The following is a 17,975-nucleotide window of genomic DNA, read 5'->3' as shown; positions in this document are numbered from 1 at the left end:
GAGGTGTAGTTTTCCTTGTGTGCAATTTCCTCGGGACCCACTTAACACAGACCTCCTTCAACTTCCCCAAGACCCAGTTGGGGTGACATTTCTTTAACAATTACGCAGCTATCAACCTTAACCTTTAAAAACTACGCTGTGGCGTAGGCTGGTGAGCAGCCTGCTGCAATAGATCACTCTGGTGTCACTTGTATGTCATTGAATGTTTGCCATATATGTACCCTTTTTTTGGTATCAGGAGCGACTTGAGAAACTGCAAGTCGTTACTGGTGTGAGAGAATTGGCCGTCTGCAAGGACGTTGCCCAGGGGACGCCTGGATGTTTTGATTTTTGACCATCCTTGTGGGAGGCTTCTCTCATGTCCCCGCATGGGGAGCTGGAGCTGACAGAGGGAGCTCATCTGCACTCTCATTGGATTCAAATCGGCAATCTTCAGGTCAGCAACCCAAACTTCAGGTCAGCAGTCCTGCCAGCACAAGGGTTTAACCCACTGCACCCCAGGGGCTCTAAGTGCCCTGTAATCCGCTCTGAGTCCCCTCGGGGAGATAGAGTGGAATATAAATAAAGTATACTATTATTTGTAATAATATGTCTATTTAACATTGCTTAATCTGAAATTAAAAGTCCATAGTTGTCTTTTGCTCAAGAAATATTTTATTTCTTTTTGTTGGATAACACAATATAAAGCTTTCTCGTCCCAACCACTAACAAAAAGGAAAACAACCAGGAAAAAGATGGACAGGGCTGTGACAGAAAAGTACATACACAATAACAATATTGATCAAGACAGTGAAACCAGTGGCAGACATTATTTAAAGCAACAATAAGTTATTCAACGCAAAATTTCCCCCACTGTCTTCCAACAAAACAATTCGTCCTCCAGACACATTTAACGAACAATAAAAGATTCCTGAGCTTTTAATTTTATCCCAGTGTTCTCAAATCAATATATTAAATGCAACTGATTTTCAACCAAGGTCCAATAGCTTCACCCATAAAACTGGGGATCCAAATCATTCACAAAAAGAAAATGAATCTCTGTGAACTGGAATATTTCTTGATCTGTTAAACAAAAAACAGACAGTACATTTGTTTCTAAAAGAAAAAAATGTATCAGTCACATAAGCAAATGAAAAATGGACTATCCTACTAGTAATGCATGAACCTAACCAAACAGCTTGAATTCTGCCTCTTTCTTCAAGTGAAATACATGGCATATGTGTGGTTTTCAAACTAAAGGTTCAAGGGGATCCATCTACCATGTTTTCCTCTAGAATGGAGATACAGTAGAGTCTCACTTATCCAACACTCGCTTATCCAACATTCTGGATTATCCAACGCATGTTTGTAGTTGAAATTTTCAATAAATAGGCCAAATGTAGAATGTTACTACAGTAGAGTCTCACTTATCCAAAACTCGCTTATCCAAGGTTCTGGATTATCCAAGGCATTTTTGTAGTCAACGTTTTCAATATATCATGATATTTTGGTGCTAAATTCATAAATACAGTAATTACTACATATTGAACTACTTTTCTGTCAAATTTGTTGTATAACATGATGTTTTGGTGCTTAATTTGTAAAATCATAACCTAATTTGATGTTTAATAGTCTTTTCCTTAATCCCTCCTTATTATCCAAGATATTTGGTTATCCAAGGTTCTGCCAGCCCATTTATGTTGGATAAGTGAGACTCTACTGTACTTAATTCAGCAAACTTCCAAACCGAGCCCATGTTTACTCTCCAGTGGCCAATTACCCAAAAAACCCAACCAGCCAACCACAAAAATGCTAAACATTGGCAAAGAAAAGCACATACTGTGACCACCAAACCTCTTTCATGACCTGAGGGAGCAGTGAATGCCTATTCTAAATATATATTAAATGCACCTGATTCAAAAAGTTTCAGTTGATTAGTACATTTGGGGTTCAAAAATACTTTACTAAGAAATACTTTACTGACAAAAGATCATCTGGTGAGAAATCATCTATAGAGGACTGTATGAATCACACGACCTGTAGGAAAATATAAATCTGTAGTCTTCTTCCATATTTGCGGCTCACTAGAAGAAAGTGAGCAAGAGAAAGTTTCAAAACAGGGCTGACCCGAGACACTTTGCTGCCTGATCTGGGGCAGAAAGTGGCACCCAAAGGAACCAAAGGACACCAAATCCATAGCTATTGTTCTGGAACGGGAGGCACAAGATTCCACAAAATAACAGCAATGATAGGCAGCTGTTTGTTGCCCTTTCAATGCACCCAAACTGGTGGCCTGAGATGGCCATCTCACTCCACCTCGTTCAGTTCTGCCACAAAGTATGCAGTGAGATTTCAGATGTACATTGTCGCCCATTTCTTAGCAATACTGAACATCAAATATTATGTGTAGACTTTTGATAACCCTACAAAAACAAATATCACCTTTTGCAATAGTGAAGAGTACAGAATGTTTTCCAAAAATAGAAAGAATCTGTAACAAAGTACCAATACTGCGAACCTTGTTAGAAATGTCTTAACATTGTAACTCATGGCTTGCCATTTCTTATTCAGAAACAAACGGTTAGATTAAAAGAGCAATTAAATACCCAGTGATGAGAAATGCAATTTCTGTGGCACAGAAGCATATTCAAGAACCTAGGAGTGAGGTTTTCCTCCCATTGTGTCATCATTTATGTAAATCTAGATGAGATGCAATGACAGAGTAAATACAACCTGATTTTCGCACATTTTGAGCAGATGTAATTTATCAACTTCCTAGTTTTGTCATCCACAAATACATACAAAAACAAAGGCATCACCAGTACTGCAGGTAACTTGCCTTTAGGTTGATGGATCATGTATTGTTTAGACCTGGAATAATGTCTGGCCAATAATTATTTTCATTTTATTTTCTCCTATGGAAAGAACTCTTAGAGGTCTTGCCTGTATCTTCGGTATTTTCACACGACACCAAAAAACTAATTTGTGCTTCCAAGTTTATAAAAAAAGGGGAATTATTAATGCATGTCAAAATACAGAGAAAGAGAAAGCACACATACATTATGGCACAGGCCTCCTAAAACTTGTCACCAAGGTACATATAGTAGCCTATTAGTAGCTTGGCAACCCCATCCATTTTTGGCAGCCCTAGAGTGGCATTTAAAATACAGTAGAGTCTCACTTATCCAACCTTTGCTTATCCACTGTTCTGTTTTATCCGATGCAGTAAGTGTTTTTGTAGTCAATGTTTTCAATACATTGCGATGTTTTGGTACTAAATTCGTAAATACGGTAATTACTACATAATGTTACCGAGTACTGAACTGCTTTTTCTGTCAATTTGTTGTAAAACATGTTTTGATGCTTAATTTGTAAAATCATAACATAATTTGATTAAGGCTTTCCTTAATCCTTCCTTATTGTCCAATATTTTCGCTTATCCAACATTCTGCCGGCCCGTTTATGTTGGATAAGTGAGACTCCACTGTAGCAGATTCATAAAGCCCCCATTGGCTATTAACTTGGAAGGAGGACCACTCAGGCAACCAGAACCTTTTCCATGATGAGAGGCAAAATACCAAACATATGGCTTTGGCACCTAAGTCAGAAAATCCTAAAAACACTTTTACACATATTTGGTAGTAAAACAGAGCAAGAATCGGGCAAGGAATTAACGTTTTTCTCTGGCTAGAACTAGTTAAGTACCTCATTGTGTCTGGTGAAAGGGCCAGCACTACCTGCATCCATCGTGAACAGACTGTGTTATCACAAAGTTGTATAGATCTGATTTAGATTCATGTAAGTAATTCAGTTCACATTATAGGCAGATGTTAATCACACATGTTAAAGTACTCTTTGAGGACTATGTTTAGCAGCCTTAAAAAGAACAGAGGAAGGGAAAATGGCCCCTTTTCTAGGGTACATATCATAGGGGTGTAAATGCAAAAATTAGGAGGAGTCTTTTCTTTCTATCTATCAATATTTTTGCTAAACTCTCTTCACTAAGTTGGCCAACTTCAGATGTAAAAGATTGGTTGATTGAACCAAGTTAGAATAGCTGGAGTCCTGGCAAAGTGTTATTGGGCTGTAGAGAAAGCCCAAAGGCCATTCTGGATAGAAGCAGATTTTGGAAATCTTTTTCAACTACTTCTTTTAGTAGCCATGCTTGTAATAGGATGTCCTGGAAGCTGTGAACCAAAATCTAATCTTCCCAAGATCTAAAAGGATCAAGCAGATTCTGCTGGGAGCCGGACCGAATTTAAAATTTCCTGTTTTCTCAGATTCAGTCAGTATTTGATCAGAAAATACTGAATGCTTGGCTGTGGCAACCCCTTTCTATTTCACTGGAACACATGACTGCCTCAATGCTGCCTGGTTTGGCAGCAATGATTCTGCCCTTTGTGAGCCTCTAATCCCTTCACATGACCTAAATAGTCCCCAGATCAGTCTGGCAATTAAGGAGCAAAGAACAATTGCACAATTTACACACACACACACACATACAAACAAACAAACACATTATATCCAAATTTGAAGTGAAAGCAATAAGCAAAGGCAAGGTTCCTGATTGCATGGAGAGTACTCTCTCTGCATGCAGTTGTGTCCAAACAGGCTTACGGTAAATTTAGAGAAGCCGCTTATGCACATTTCTACTGCTACCGGCATGCATTTAAAAATTCTGAAGAGGGCTTCATACATAGATAAATACAAGGTATCTGGGGTGTAAAATTCACTACTGAAAATGATTGTCTACCTCCTTAAACATCCCTCTGTCACATATCAAGGCAGTTGTAAAGGATTCAATTAGCTTCTTTTAAAATAATCAATATTTTGACATCTCCATTCTTCAGTCAATCACACACACACACACACACACACACACACACACACTTTCTATCTGATTTTAAAGGGGAAAATAAATGTGAGGTAGTATGAAAAACAAACAAGCCTGCTCCATCACACCTGTCCCATTGCACAGCTTTATAGCTTTGCAGCAAACATAAATTTAGTTAGTTTTTGTTTTCCTACACAGCACTCACATATGATGTAGGTCGAATGGAAAATGACTATCCTTGTTCACACGTATCAGTCCAAGTAAATCCCATTGTGTTCTATAGGACTCACTACATGAATCAGATACGTTTAAAATGGCAGCCAATGGGTGTGTGTTAGATTTAAATGCATAATAGAGAGAAAATAAAAAGCTATTTATTTTCCCTAAATAAATAGCTTAGCGGGGAAAAGCTGCAAATGGGATTTTAACAAGTGGTCATTACTGATACACAGAATAATATTAAAAATGGTTGCATATGAGTAGCTGCACAAAAACATACCAACAAATTCAAGGCATAATTTGTTACTTGGCAATTCTGCTGGAAAAGGCAGACTTGCTTTGTATAAGGAATAAAAATTAAACATTCAAAAATTGCTATTAATTCTGGAAAATTATATCACAGCATAAAGAACAAAAAATCTTCAACTCCTATTCAACATCATCAGTATTGGGATCCCAAATACCACAGTTTTTAATTAATATCATCAGTAGAAAATGGGTATAGGGAAACTCATAGGTTTCTACTGCATACAAATTAACAGATAGCAGTATTGGAAAATATTGGAAATAAGCACACAACCACGAGTGTCAGCAATACCTCAGGAGAATAATTTATTTATATTTAATATTTAGCCCAAATGAGGCTTGCTCTTTGCTGTTTGTGAATTTTACTGAACAAATGGTACTGTTCCAAGACGTCCTTTAATGATGGCAATTGAAAGTGGTTACCACATACTTAGCTAGTGTACATTTAACAAATCTTCTTAATTTTAACTATTGTAAAGAATTGTTTTGACACAGAACTATTTTCCATTTTCCTTAGTGGGCAAGAAACAGATTACCACCAGCAAAGTGAATGTAGTCAATTGTAGGAATTCAAATACAATGACATCTGAGTAGAGCTAAGCATTGCCTTTTTCAACAATGATCACTGGTTTGGCAAGAGCTGAATTAAACATGTCCAGATACAAGAACATAGGTTGAGCCTTGCAGAGTCAGAACAAAAGCTTTGATAGTCCAGAATCCTGGTTCCGACAGAAATTGAAGTTTTTCTATGTCTGGTATAGACTTAAATAGCATAGTAAGTATTGTATAGAACAAAAAAACCCTAGAGAGGCAGACATTCAGCTAGAATTTCTAGTGCTACTGGACATAAATTTCTCTATAGTTGTGATACTCTACGACAGACATGGACACAGAAGAGCATGGTTTATCTGTGCACCTCTATGGTATAAGCTGAATGCACTTGGCATTGCAAAGACAACTGATTTCAATGTTATCCTGTAAATGTGTATAAGAGCTGCACTGAGAGAGCAAGTCCCTTGAAAAATGTATACAAATATATGACCTGGGGAAAATGGAGTAGATGACGCAGTGGAGGGAATGCAGCACAGAATAAGTAAAGAGGTAGTATTGGAATACCTGGATACTCTAAATGAATTCAAGTCTCCAGGACCAGATGGATTACATCCAAAGGTATTAAAAGAACTGGCAGAAGTAATTTCAGAACTGCTGGCAATCATCTTTGAGAATTCCTGGAGAATAGGAGAAGTTCCAGCAGATTGGAAAGAGGGCAAATGAGAGATGGGAGTAAAAGAGGACCTAAACCATTCAGCCTGACATCCATTCCAGGAAAGATTCCAGATCAGATAATTAAACAGACTTAGAAAGGAATGCCATGGTCATTAAAAAATGAACGTGAGTTGATGAAAAGCAAGTCATGTCAGACTAATCTTATCTTTCTTTCTTTTTGACAGAGTTACAAATTTGGTAGATGAAGGGAATGCTGTGAATGTAGCATATCTTGATTTCAGTAAGGCCTCTGACAAAGTCCCCCTATGATATTCTTGCAAACAAGATGGTCAAATATGGGCTAGACAATGACATTTGTTAGATGTATTTGTAATTGGCCGGTTGAACCCAGGAGGTGCTCACCGATGACTCTTCTTCATCCTGGAGAGAACTGACTGGTGTGGTGCCACTGATTCTGTCCTGGGCTCAGTGTTACTCAACGACTTTTATGACAGAATAGAAAGCATGGTTATCACATTTACAGATGACACCAAATTAGGCCAGAGGACAGGATCAGATTTTTTAAATTACCTTTAGTAGATTGGAGAGCTCGGTCAAAACTGACAAAATGGGATGGGTGACATCTGGCTTGACAACATTACATTGCAGCGTGAGCCTTAGTAGGCATAGTAGTAGGCCACACAAGGAACATGAATCGGCAGGTTGATGTGGCAGCTAAAAAAGCCAATGTGATTCTAAGCTGCATCTATAGGAATATAGTGTCTACACTGAGAGAACTAATAGTACCACTCTATTCTGTTTGGTCAGACCTTGCCTGGAATAGCATAACATTCAAGAAGGAAATTGACAATCTGGACTCTGCCTGGAGGAGGGTGACCAAACTGTACAAGGTCTGGAAAGCATCACCTACAGGACCAGCTAATGGAGTATGTCTAGTTTGGAGAAGAGTTGGTTAAGGGGAAACATGATAGTGGTATTTAAACATACAAAAAGAAGTGTTGAATGTGGAGCAAGGTTTTTCCTCCTGTTGCTCCAGAGATTATGACATGGGGAAAAGGATTCAAACTACAAGAAATGAGATTCCACGTAAACATTGGGAGGAATCTCTTAATGGTAAAAGCTGCTTGACAGTGAAACACGCTGCCTGAGTTTCCTTCTTTTTGGGGGTGGATTTATTTATTTATTTATTTACAACATTTATACCTCGCCCTTCTCACCCGAGGGGACTCAGGGCGGCTCACATGGATGGGGTGGGGTTGGGGGTTAACAGAGGATGGATGTCCATCTGTTGAGAGTGCTTTGATTGTGTGTTCCTGCATGGCAGGGGCTTGGACTATATGGTCCTTGCGGTCTCTTCCAATTCTGTGATTCTATGATACTGGAGGAAAAGTTGAAGACTTTTAAGAAACACAACCTGTCACATATTCAGCATTACCCCCCTACACACAGTTTCATTACAGAAAGTGCATCTTCCTCTCTCATCACCTGCATTGTTCACAGAACAGCAAGAAATGAGGCAGTAAAACCTTTCGTTAAGTACATACCTCTGGGAAATCAGAAAATACATTTATTTTTAATAGAAAAATACTTTGCAAAAATACACAGGGCTTGTACGTATTATACCTTTTACTATGTACAATAAGGCAGTATAAATTGAATCCTGCTGAGGGGTAATTCAGATCACTGTAAGAATAGAAAAAAATTCCTCACCCCAATGCTGTATCAGTCGACCAGCTAATACAAGTATTATTGGTCGCTAGATGTAAAGGCTAATGGACAACATGTGGTCCTCCAGAGGTTGGACTGCAACTCCCAGCACTTGTATTCTCTGGCCCTGCTGACTAAGGCTTCTGGAGTTGTAGTCTAATATGTGGAAGGCCACAGGTTCTGCTACAAAATAATTTACCATACAGAAACAAAGAAGGAAAACCAGTATAGCAGATTCCCCCTCTCATTTCAGGAATGTTTTAAATATATCAGATCTGATAAAAGATCTTTGGTATAATACTTTTTTCACCCACAGAACTAGGGGTTTTTAAATTTAAAAATACAAATACCAGGAAAAAATCTAACAGAAAAACCTGCATTAGCCTTTCACTAGAGGCATGTCAGAAAAACTGCATGAACACCACCAACAATTATCATGCAAGTGTCTGTATGTTTCCCTCTCATATATTTAACTTTTTTGAATGCAATATTTGGTTAATTTTACTGAATCTCCAACTAAGTATGTAGAACATGGGTGGTCAAGCAATGGCACTGACCAGGTCCACCATCAGCAAAAGGGAAAGCCGTCATCAGCTAGAGTGGGTCTCTTGTTCCTCCATATTTGCAGGTTTCACTTTCGCAGATTTTATTTTTTTGTGGATTTGATTAATATGGTGTGTGTGTTAGGTTCTCCAGCACAACTCCATAGTCAACCTCTAATGAGAGCCCACCCCTCTAGGGAGTTGACCCTAGAGTGTGTTGAAGGATTTAGATTCCCTGGTCAGCTTCCAATAAGAGCTCTGCCCTCTGGGACGTTGACCATGGAGTTGTGCTGGAGGACCTAGATTTTCCAGTACAGCTTGATGGTTAACAAATGGGGGATGGAGAATATCCCTCCAGGAATCTCTAGGTCCTCCAGTACAGCATTATACTCAACATCTGCTGAGAATGCACCCCACTAATAAACTGGCCATGGAGTTGTGGCTGGAGGACCTAGAGATTCCATGGTCAACTTTGGGTAAGAGCACACCCCTCAAGGAAGTCAACCATGGAGTTGTGCTGGAAGATCTCGGTCCCTCTGTACAACTCAATGGTCAACAACCGGGAAGGCATCCCTATAGGAATCTCTAGGTTCTCCAACCCAACTCCATGGTCAATCTACACTGTACTATCCTGACTCCCCAATTCCAGTATACCACTGATAAGCAGGGAATGTGGCTGCCACTGAAATCTCTCACTATATCCCAGAATAATGTTATGCCAAGAGTTTTACCCATCATTTCCATAGACGTCCATCCCACCAGACTTTTTTGGCCTGGTGCATTGTGTGTCATTACAATGGTGGCTTCCTGGTCCTTGCTAAAGGAGAGTTGCCACCATTCCTCTTCTCTGGCAGGCCTTGTTCACTCTCCATGTAAATAGGAATAAAGAAGTGAAAGAGCAGATTGGCCACCAGTTTGCTAACACTGGAATGGGTTCCGCCAGTATAAAGAAGCCAGCATCCAGCTCCATGCAGAAGGTCCCCTCATATCAGCAGCCAGGCCTGACACTAATTGCACAACTGGCAGTGAATGAAGTAGATTTGTGGCACTTTGGACAGGAATGTTCTTGAAGACCAGAGGCAGCACGGAGTGGACACGAAGTCCTGCGTATGTTCTGCATTACTATGGCTCAGTTCACATGAAGAAAACATCTCCCCACCCAAAACCATGATTAGTTGCACACAAAGCATATATCCTCTCTACTGGAGCAGTGTGAAACATCTTGTACAACTCCCAGAATCCCCTGGCCAGCATGACCACTGGGGCTTTTGAGAATGCTGGTTCAAAATGTAACTTTCACAAGCTATGCACTGGAGTGGCACACTCTATCACACTTGTATTGTAAAGTTTACAATTTACAATACTTGTAGAACACACGTGAAAAATATCTTAAGATACTGTTGGTGTAGTTAAAGAATCTGACTGCCATATAGTTTTTCAATTTTTTTAAAAAAGAAATACAGCCTGAATTTCTCAACAAACATTTGAAAAAGATCTGAGGTTGTTTTTGTCACACATTGCGTCAGCTCTGTAATAACATATCACAAACTGGTATCAGTTGTATGTGTCTACATCATGTACTTTTAAATTCCTGCAAGTTACTCTTTAGAAATGTAGCTCTGAAAAACCAGAGATAGAATAAAAACACATCTGTAAGCTATCAGCATATTCTTACATGATTGAGCATAAAGCATAAAAAGGTATGCGCTACAACAACTGAGCTTAATCAGATATTTGACCAATTTTGTTCCATCTACTTTACTTGTAGTGTTACCTGAAGTGGACTGTAAAGTTTTCAATTAATTAAAAGTGGGCATAAAATTATTTGGATCCATGTAGTCCAGTCCACCACTCTGCATTTTGAATGCATTTGGAGCTGAGAGACAATAGCCCATACTTTTCTCTGCTTGGCTTTGTGAATATATCTGGCTGGGTTCCTTTGGCGTTTCCTGAAAAGAAGGCAAGGCCTCCATTTTGGGATCAGGAAATAACACCAAAATATGGTTGTCTGCAACTGTTGAAACCTTGGTGTATTCATTTGTATCTCTGGCAGCAGGACTCTTCTCAGCTTTGTGAGCATTTTCTTTCTGCTTTGGAAAAACAGCCAGCACTCCATCATGGTTGACTTTGTGGACTTCTACATAGTCCATTGGCTTTATAGATGAAGAAGGCAACCTCACCGGAGGGAATAACCACAAGGCCCTTTGGTCACCATGAACATTTAAGGGCAAGTTTGTCCCATCCTCCAACCTGGTTGGTGCTCCTTTGCTAATTGTTTCTGTGGTTTTCGGATGTTGGGAATGATGGAGTGTATTTTCACTCTCCATCAAAACAGGTGACCTGTTTCCATTAATGGCACTGAGTGCTATTTTACACACATCTGTGATTTCCTTATTGAAACAATTAGGAGTCTGATAGTTTGGCAGCTGAGGCCCTGGCCATGTGGATGCCTGTGGTCCACCACTGCTGGACCAGGGAAGCTGTCCTTCACAGTCTATATTTGAGGTTTCTGGTGTGCTTTTTATACCAGCGTTCTTTTGCACACCTTCGATATCCAGTGTTTTCAGTTCAGCTGGATTTCTGGCATCTTTGCGCTTCTCTGATAATAGAGAAGGGCTCTCACAACTTCCTCGCCCCGAATCGCTGTCTGTATCCTGGTGCGTGGAATTGGGATACTTCTTCTCTTGACTTGGCATCAGTTGCTGGTCTTCGCTGTCGTCTACTTCCAAAAATTCCACCAGCAGGTCATCATAATCTGACGTTGGAGGGAAACCATGGCAATCCAGGGCACTCAGCAATTCTTCAGTTTTCCCCGCCTGAAGGAAAACACACATACAGTGATGGTGAGGGATGACTAGAATAGTTGAATTAACCTATTTTATTACACCCAAAACTGCAGCAGACACAACAGTGGTACAGAGTGCAGCTTGTTGGACTATACAACATACTACTTTCTTACAGTATAAACCTTTATAGACCACAGCTCAGGATTACCCAAAAGAGTAACACATTCTGGGGCAGGTAAGTGCTAGAGGTAGAACCATGTTGAGCTTTTAAGCAAATAAAAGACCATCTCTTTAGCATCCTGAGATGTCCCTCCTTTTTCTTTCATAGTTTTAACAACTACTAGTGACATTTTTTGCTGATGCTACTATCAAAAAGGGCAATTTTTTTTGTTAAGACAACTCTCATCACCCCATGAATGAACCACTAGCCATTCTTTCTAAGGCTGTGGAAGCTGAATTCCTATGACATCTGAAAGGTTATAAATCCATCACCACTGTGATAAAAGAACCAATGGTCTTTCTGAGGTTCAAATTATACCTGGCTCTGATTACGTTACAGAATGCAAGACTTTTCTTTCACAAAAAAACCACAGATGATGCTTTATTTCATCTCACTGTTTCACTTCTGAGTCATATCAGGTCCCTTAGCTTTATTGTATTTGCATAGTTTTTGGATGCTCCCATTAGTAGCTTTTTTCTGTAAGCAAATATTATACACAGACTGTGATCTTAAAGAGGAAGACAGGAGATCAAAGGACTAAAGCCTCTTCCCTCCTAAAACTGGCTTTTAGGGGAAGAATATTTCTAACTTCAAGGACAAACCATATCATTATTGTGTAGATTAGAACCCAAGAGTAAAATCAGATTTTGTTTTGCTTTCAATTCGGGCAATTGGGCTACAGCAGAAGCTTTCACACTTTGGAAGTGTTTAATATTTCCAACTTTGAATTCTCAATGTTTTTGTCACCAAATGCAAAGGAGATACTATCCATGCTTTCAATGAATGCACAAAGGCTCACCTCTAATAGCTGAGCATCAAAGCCTTTAATTTTCGGACGTGGAATGGGTGGCAGAATCCGGGCCACCATGCTGGAAAGGGAAAACAAGATACGAGAAAAAAAAAACATGAAGGCAAGAAATTTGATTTGCACTTAGTTCCCCCCTCCCACCATCCCAATTATTCTTGTATGCATGTAGTGCTGAAATAGATCTCCAGGTCTTGAGCTGCAGCAGGATTTAATTGTTGTCTTTTCTAATAATTTTGAATAACTATTTTGGAATACCTTTGAGCAGCCTTCCACAGTCTGGCACTTTCTGGATATGTTTGATTGCAAATCTCTATTCCGAGCTTCTACGCATTCATTCATCCATCTATGGTGGCCCAGTGTTTCCGAGTTTTAAAAACCTCCAGGCCAGAGAAAATTTCTCCTGCTTCCTGAGCTTTTGTATGCATTTTCTTTGTGAACAGAACGGCTCTCATGTTTCCACAGCAGCAGGAAAGAAATCCCAGGTTGCTAAGTAGCAGGAGAGCAAAGCTCAGAATCAGAAGCAATGCATGCATGTTTTGTGCCGGGAAGGCCCCAGGTTCAGTCTCTGGCACCTTCAGTTTAAAGGTTTCTGGGCAGCAGATACTGATGAATTCTGCACTGAAGCCTAATATTTGTGTACGTGTGTACAGAGATACTGCCTTTGCTTTATATAGCAGGCCTCACAATGGAAGTTAATGTGTGTATGCCTTTAAAGCAAGGGTGGGAAGTGTGTGACTCTCCAATTGTTGTTAGACTGCAATCCCTAGCATTCATCACCATATATTTGCCAGGGCTGCTTGGGATTGCAGGCTGATAATATGTGAAGAAGTATGTGTGAAGGGTGAGAAAGAGAAGCAGAGAAAGATTGAGAGAAAGAATGAGTGAATCGGGATTGGGACAACAGGGTCCAAGGAGAGGGTTTTCTTATATCCACTCTTTATGCTGCAGACCTGGAAACAGTTGCCTAAAGATACACTAGAGTCTATTTGCCGCTAGAAGGCAGCTTTCATTCTGATGGCTTTCTCCCTCATTGTAGCTGCTATTTATATACAGGTATAATATGAGTCCCATATTTCTGTGTCCTCAGTGCAACTCTATGGTATGCGATTTGTTATTAGCCATGGTTTTGTGCATCCACATAAAAAACATTTTTTTTTTTTAAAAAAAGAACCAGTTCCATTGTTTGTACACATTTTGCAAAATGTCAAAAGTGGCAACTTACTTAGTTCTTTTCAGAGCAAGAGTGCAGACCATGATCAAACACACAGCAAACGATAAACAAGCCACAAAGATCCAAACAAGTATATCCTTCACTCTGACGTCTAGGAGAAAAAAAAATAAGGCGATCTTATATCTGATGTTGCATTTCAGTGTATTACATTTTAATTGAGCATCTCCTGCCATTTTATCTCCACAGTAACCCAAGGATAATTTAAGATGTACTGAACACCCTAATTTTTTTTACAACTGGCTAATTTGCAAGATTTCAGCTAAGTTTCCCAATATCTCTTATACTTCATTTCTCCACAGTTAAATTCAAGTTATTGCCAAAATTGATATATATTGATGACAGTGCCATCCCATCTTTCCTCTAAGGCGCTTACAGAATCCATTCCTCTGATTCTCACAATCACCCTGCAAAATATGAACAATTTTTAAGTTTCCACTCTCACAACAAGATTTTCACACGGATAAGTGATTCAGCAACAGGACTTCCAATTTAAAACAGGCTTTACTTTCTAGTGACCAATCCTAAAACAAAACATGTTAAATTTTACATCCATACTACTGATATCTTCCTATTGATGTCTTAATGTGGTTATCTTTTGCATTGTTTTGTTCTTTCTATAGCTTTGGTTATAATTTAGAAAAATGGAGCATAAATAACAAGCTCAAAACTTTTAAAGTAATTACAGGCAATCCCTGAGTTACACACATCCTGATTACAGATGACTCATAGTTAAGGAGGTGAGACAACAGGAAATGAGAGAAATCTACCTCTTGTAAGGGAAATTCATTCCTGATAGATTTATTATAGGGAAAAGGTGCCTCCACTAAAGCTTTATTACCAATCCTTGTTTTTACAACAAGCTATTTTTTCAAAATCCAATTATCATAAGGATAGAAAGTGAGGTGAAATCTTCTGAACAGGGGCATAGACAGCAAAACAAACACCACAGGTGTGCACCCTTCCATATGCTATCCAAAGCACACTCTCTCATATCTATATCTATATCTATATCTATATGGAGTTATACTTTAAAAATGTACTTGTTCTTAAGAACAAACCTACAGAATTTATCTTCTTCGTAACTTGGGGACTGGCTGTACTTGTATTGAGCTTTCAGATTCACAGCATGTTTGAGGTCTTGGACTCGGATCTGGGCCTGGATGTCACATTGGCAGTTTGAAACTCTTACCTCTTAGAGTTATTGACTTACTATGTTTGAAATTTTAAAATTAATAACCTGTTTTCTCTTTGTTGAGAAGTAACACAAAACACACCTTCAAAGTGAATCCTCTTTCACGTCATAACTAGAAAATTAACTAAAATACAGTTGTTATCATTATATCTTTTATTATGTTACAATTATAAGAGCCAACATGGAGTAGTGGTTTGAGTGCTGGGCTAGGACTCTGGTAGACCCAGGGTTCAAATCCCTGCTCGGCCATAGAAATCTCAAAGACGTGCCTTGGGCAAGTCACGCTCTTTCGGGCAAAGAGGAAGATAATGGCAAACCCATTAAATAAATATTGATGAAGAAACTATATCCTCATACAATGGAATCACAGGGAAGGCAAATCACAACACGACACAGTTTACTAGAGAAGGTTATAGATGCCTCTTTTGTTAGTGGTAAGGAATATGTTGCTTACGATACATTTTTCTAAGCTTTAAATTAAGCTGCATGGCTGGCATTACTAACTAAGGAGAGACAGATCAAGCACCACTCTCACCTTTTTGGAGCTTAATGTAACTTTTGGGACTCCAGTCACTCCACAAGCCATGGTCAGACCTGCAGCGGACTTGGGCAACATATCTTTCTCCTGGATTTAAACTGTACATCTTGTAAGTTGTTCTATGTCCAACAAATATTTTCTGGAAATATGGAAAGAATGGGAGGGGAAGTACATTATAACAATAGCAATAATGAATAATTCCTTGTGATTACTATGGGGGCACAATGTTGTTTCAGATCATTATTCAGTAATGCAGACAAATCACAGAAGGACCATTTTCTTTTTCTTTCTTTTCCCATAAACATGGAACTTGGGGATCAATCAATAGAATCAACTGACAACAATAAGGAAGTACAATAGGTGGAGATTAAGGGGTGCAGGGCACCCATGGCGGTGGGAAAAACATAAATAAACAAACTACACTTTTGGAGCCCCAAGTGGCGCAGTATGTTAAACTGCTGAGCTGCTGAACTAGCTGACTGAAAGGTCAGTGGTTCAAATCCAGGGAGTGGGGTGAGCTCTCGGCTGTTAGCCCCAGCTTCTGCCAACCTAGCAGTTCAAAAACATGCAAATGTGAGTAGATCAATAGGTACCGCTCCGGCGGGAAAGTAAAGGAGCTCCATGCACTCATGCTAGCCACATGATCTTGGAGGTGTCTAGGGACAACGCCAGCTCTTCGACTTAGAAATGGAGATGAGCACCAACCCCCAGAGTTGGACATGACTAGACTTAATGTCAGAGGAAAACCTTTACTTTACTACTATTTGTAAAAATTTAAATATCTCTCTAGAAATATTTTGGTCCTCTAGGGCAATGCTGTGGTCAATTTCTGTTGATCACAGAAATAGAATCACACTGAAGGATCAAGAGATTCATAGAGAAGTGTTCTCTCCAGGAATCTTTTGGTGCTGTGGTATGACTGTATGCTCAACTTCTGGCGGATGTTGAACTTAGAGTTTCCCTGGAAGACCTAGAGATTAATCAAATCTACAAAAGTTAAGCTTGCAAATGTAGAGGGTGGATTGTATTAGAAATCTGTGAAAACCCTCTTGAAACACGAGATAAGACCTTCTTGTTATCTGCTCTGGGTAAAGGTAAAGGTTTTCCCCTGACGTTAAGTCTAGTCGTGTCCAACTCTGGGGGTTGGTGCTCATCTCCATTTCTAAGCCGAAGAGACGCCGTTGTCCGTAGACACCTCCAAGGTCATGTGGCCGGCATGACTGCATGGAGCGCTGTTATCTTCCCACCAAAGCGGTACCTATTGATCTACTCACATTTGCCTGTTTTTGAACTGCTAGGTTGGCAGGAGCTGGGTTTAACCCGCTGCGCTACTGGTCACGCCACAGATTTGCTCTACAAATATGGAATTTGCTTCCAAACAAGTTTCATTCTCTCCATATTTCTGACAGGTAAAGATAGACTTGCTGTCAGAAATTGCTTCCATGTATTTTATGGTTTTTACTGATTATGGATTATTAATTGTGTGTTTTGAAATTGTTTTAACTCATATTTAAACAGATTTATGGTGATTTTATTGGAATCTTTAAAATTAAGCTGGAATTTGCCTTACATCCCAAACCTGGTTGAAAGATGGTGGTAGTGGTGGTGGTGGTGGGGGGGGGGGGGTAAAACAAATGAATAAATAAATGGTTTTGCAACCAATATTTGGTAATGCTATTTCTCATGAAATTGTAGCAATACAGATTTAGAGGTAGTGATTACAAAAACAGACATGAAGGTCACAGCTGGTGCACTGCCCACCAGGATAGCAAAGGACAATTTCTCATGAGTGTTCCTTTGTTATAGTGTTTTGTGATGTAATCCCTAATGAAGCACAGAACATTTGTCAACCAAGAGCTTCTTCTCACCTCCCACACTTGCCCTTCTTCTGGTTTTATGCGCAACTCATAGTCAAGGGTGAGCCAGCCGGATCTGAGATCACCCAGCAACGGTGGAGACCATTTCAACAAGAGATACTCCCCATACACTTTTTTCTCAAATTCCAGAGACAGGTTTTCTGGAGGATCTGGCTGAACTGAAAAAAGGAAGGACTGGATATTTATACCTTTCAAAATTTTGTAAATGAAAAAAAATACCTTTCTCTTCACGCAAAGGGTCAATGATAGCTCTTCACCACTGCACCCACCACAATATATTACTAGAGCTGTCCGCTGAACTTTATGACACTTAGCGAAGAGGCTTGTCCTCAAAACTGAACATAAAAACAACTTGGAAACAGTGCCAGCAACCTCAGACTATACTTTGTAAATAGAGAAAACTGGACCACATAAATATTTAAGACTGGAATATTTATTCCCTGGCAAAATATGCAATCCAGCCCTGCTCTTAGGCAATGACAGTGTGTGGCATCATGTCAATGGGGCCG

At 39.5% G+C, this 17,975-nt stretch overlaps 1 protein-coding gene across 4 annotated transcripts in view; it reads right to left on the bottom strand.

The window, feature by feature from the left end:
• Positions 1–631: 631 nt before the first annotated feature.
• Positions 632–17,975, bottom strand: part of prlr (prolactin receptor) — a 196,911-nt gene continuing 179,567 nt past the window's right edge. For all 4 annotated transcript variants that reach the window (XM_062972495.1, XM_003224267.4, XM_062972494.1 and 1 more), the window contains 5 exons: positions 17,458–17,624; positions 15,587–15,728; positions 13,851–13,950; positions 12,620–12,689; positions 632–11,630 (listed from right to left, as the gene is read on the bottom strand). In XM_062972495.1, the coding sequence (XP_062828565.1) occupies positions 10,614–11,630; positions 12,620–12,689; positions 13,851–13,950; positions 15,587–15,728; positions 17,458–17,624 (1,496 nt within the window). In that variant the 3' untranslated portion in view covers positions 632–10,613. The remainder of the gene's footprint in view (positions 11,631–12,619; positions 12,690–13,850; positions 13,951–15,586; positions 15,729–17,457; positions 17,625–17,975) is intronic.

The sequence above is a fragment of the Anolis carolinensis genome, chromosome 2 (genome assembly GCF_035594765.1).
Source record: "Anolis carolinensis isolate JA03-04 chromosome 2, rAnoCar3.1.pri, whole genome shotgun sequence".
NCBI classification, from domain to species: Eukaryota; Metazoa; Chordata; class Lepidosauria; order Squamata; family Dactyloidae; genus Anolis; species Anolis carolinensis.
The sequence above is the reverse complement of the archived record's forward strand: the minus strand, read 5'-3'. Positions and strand labels throughout refer to the sequence as shown.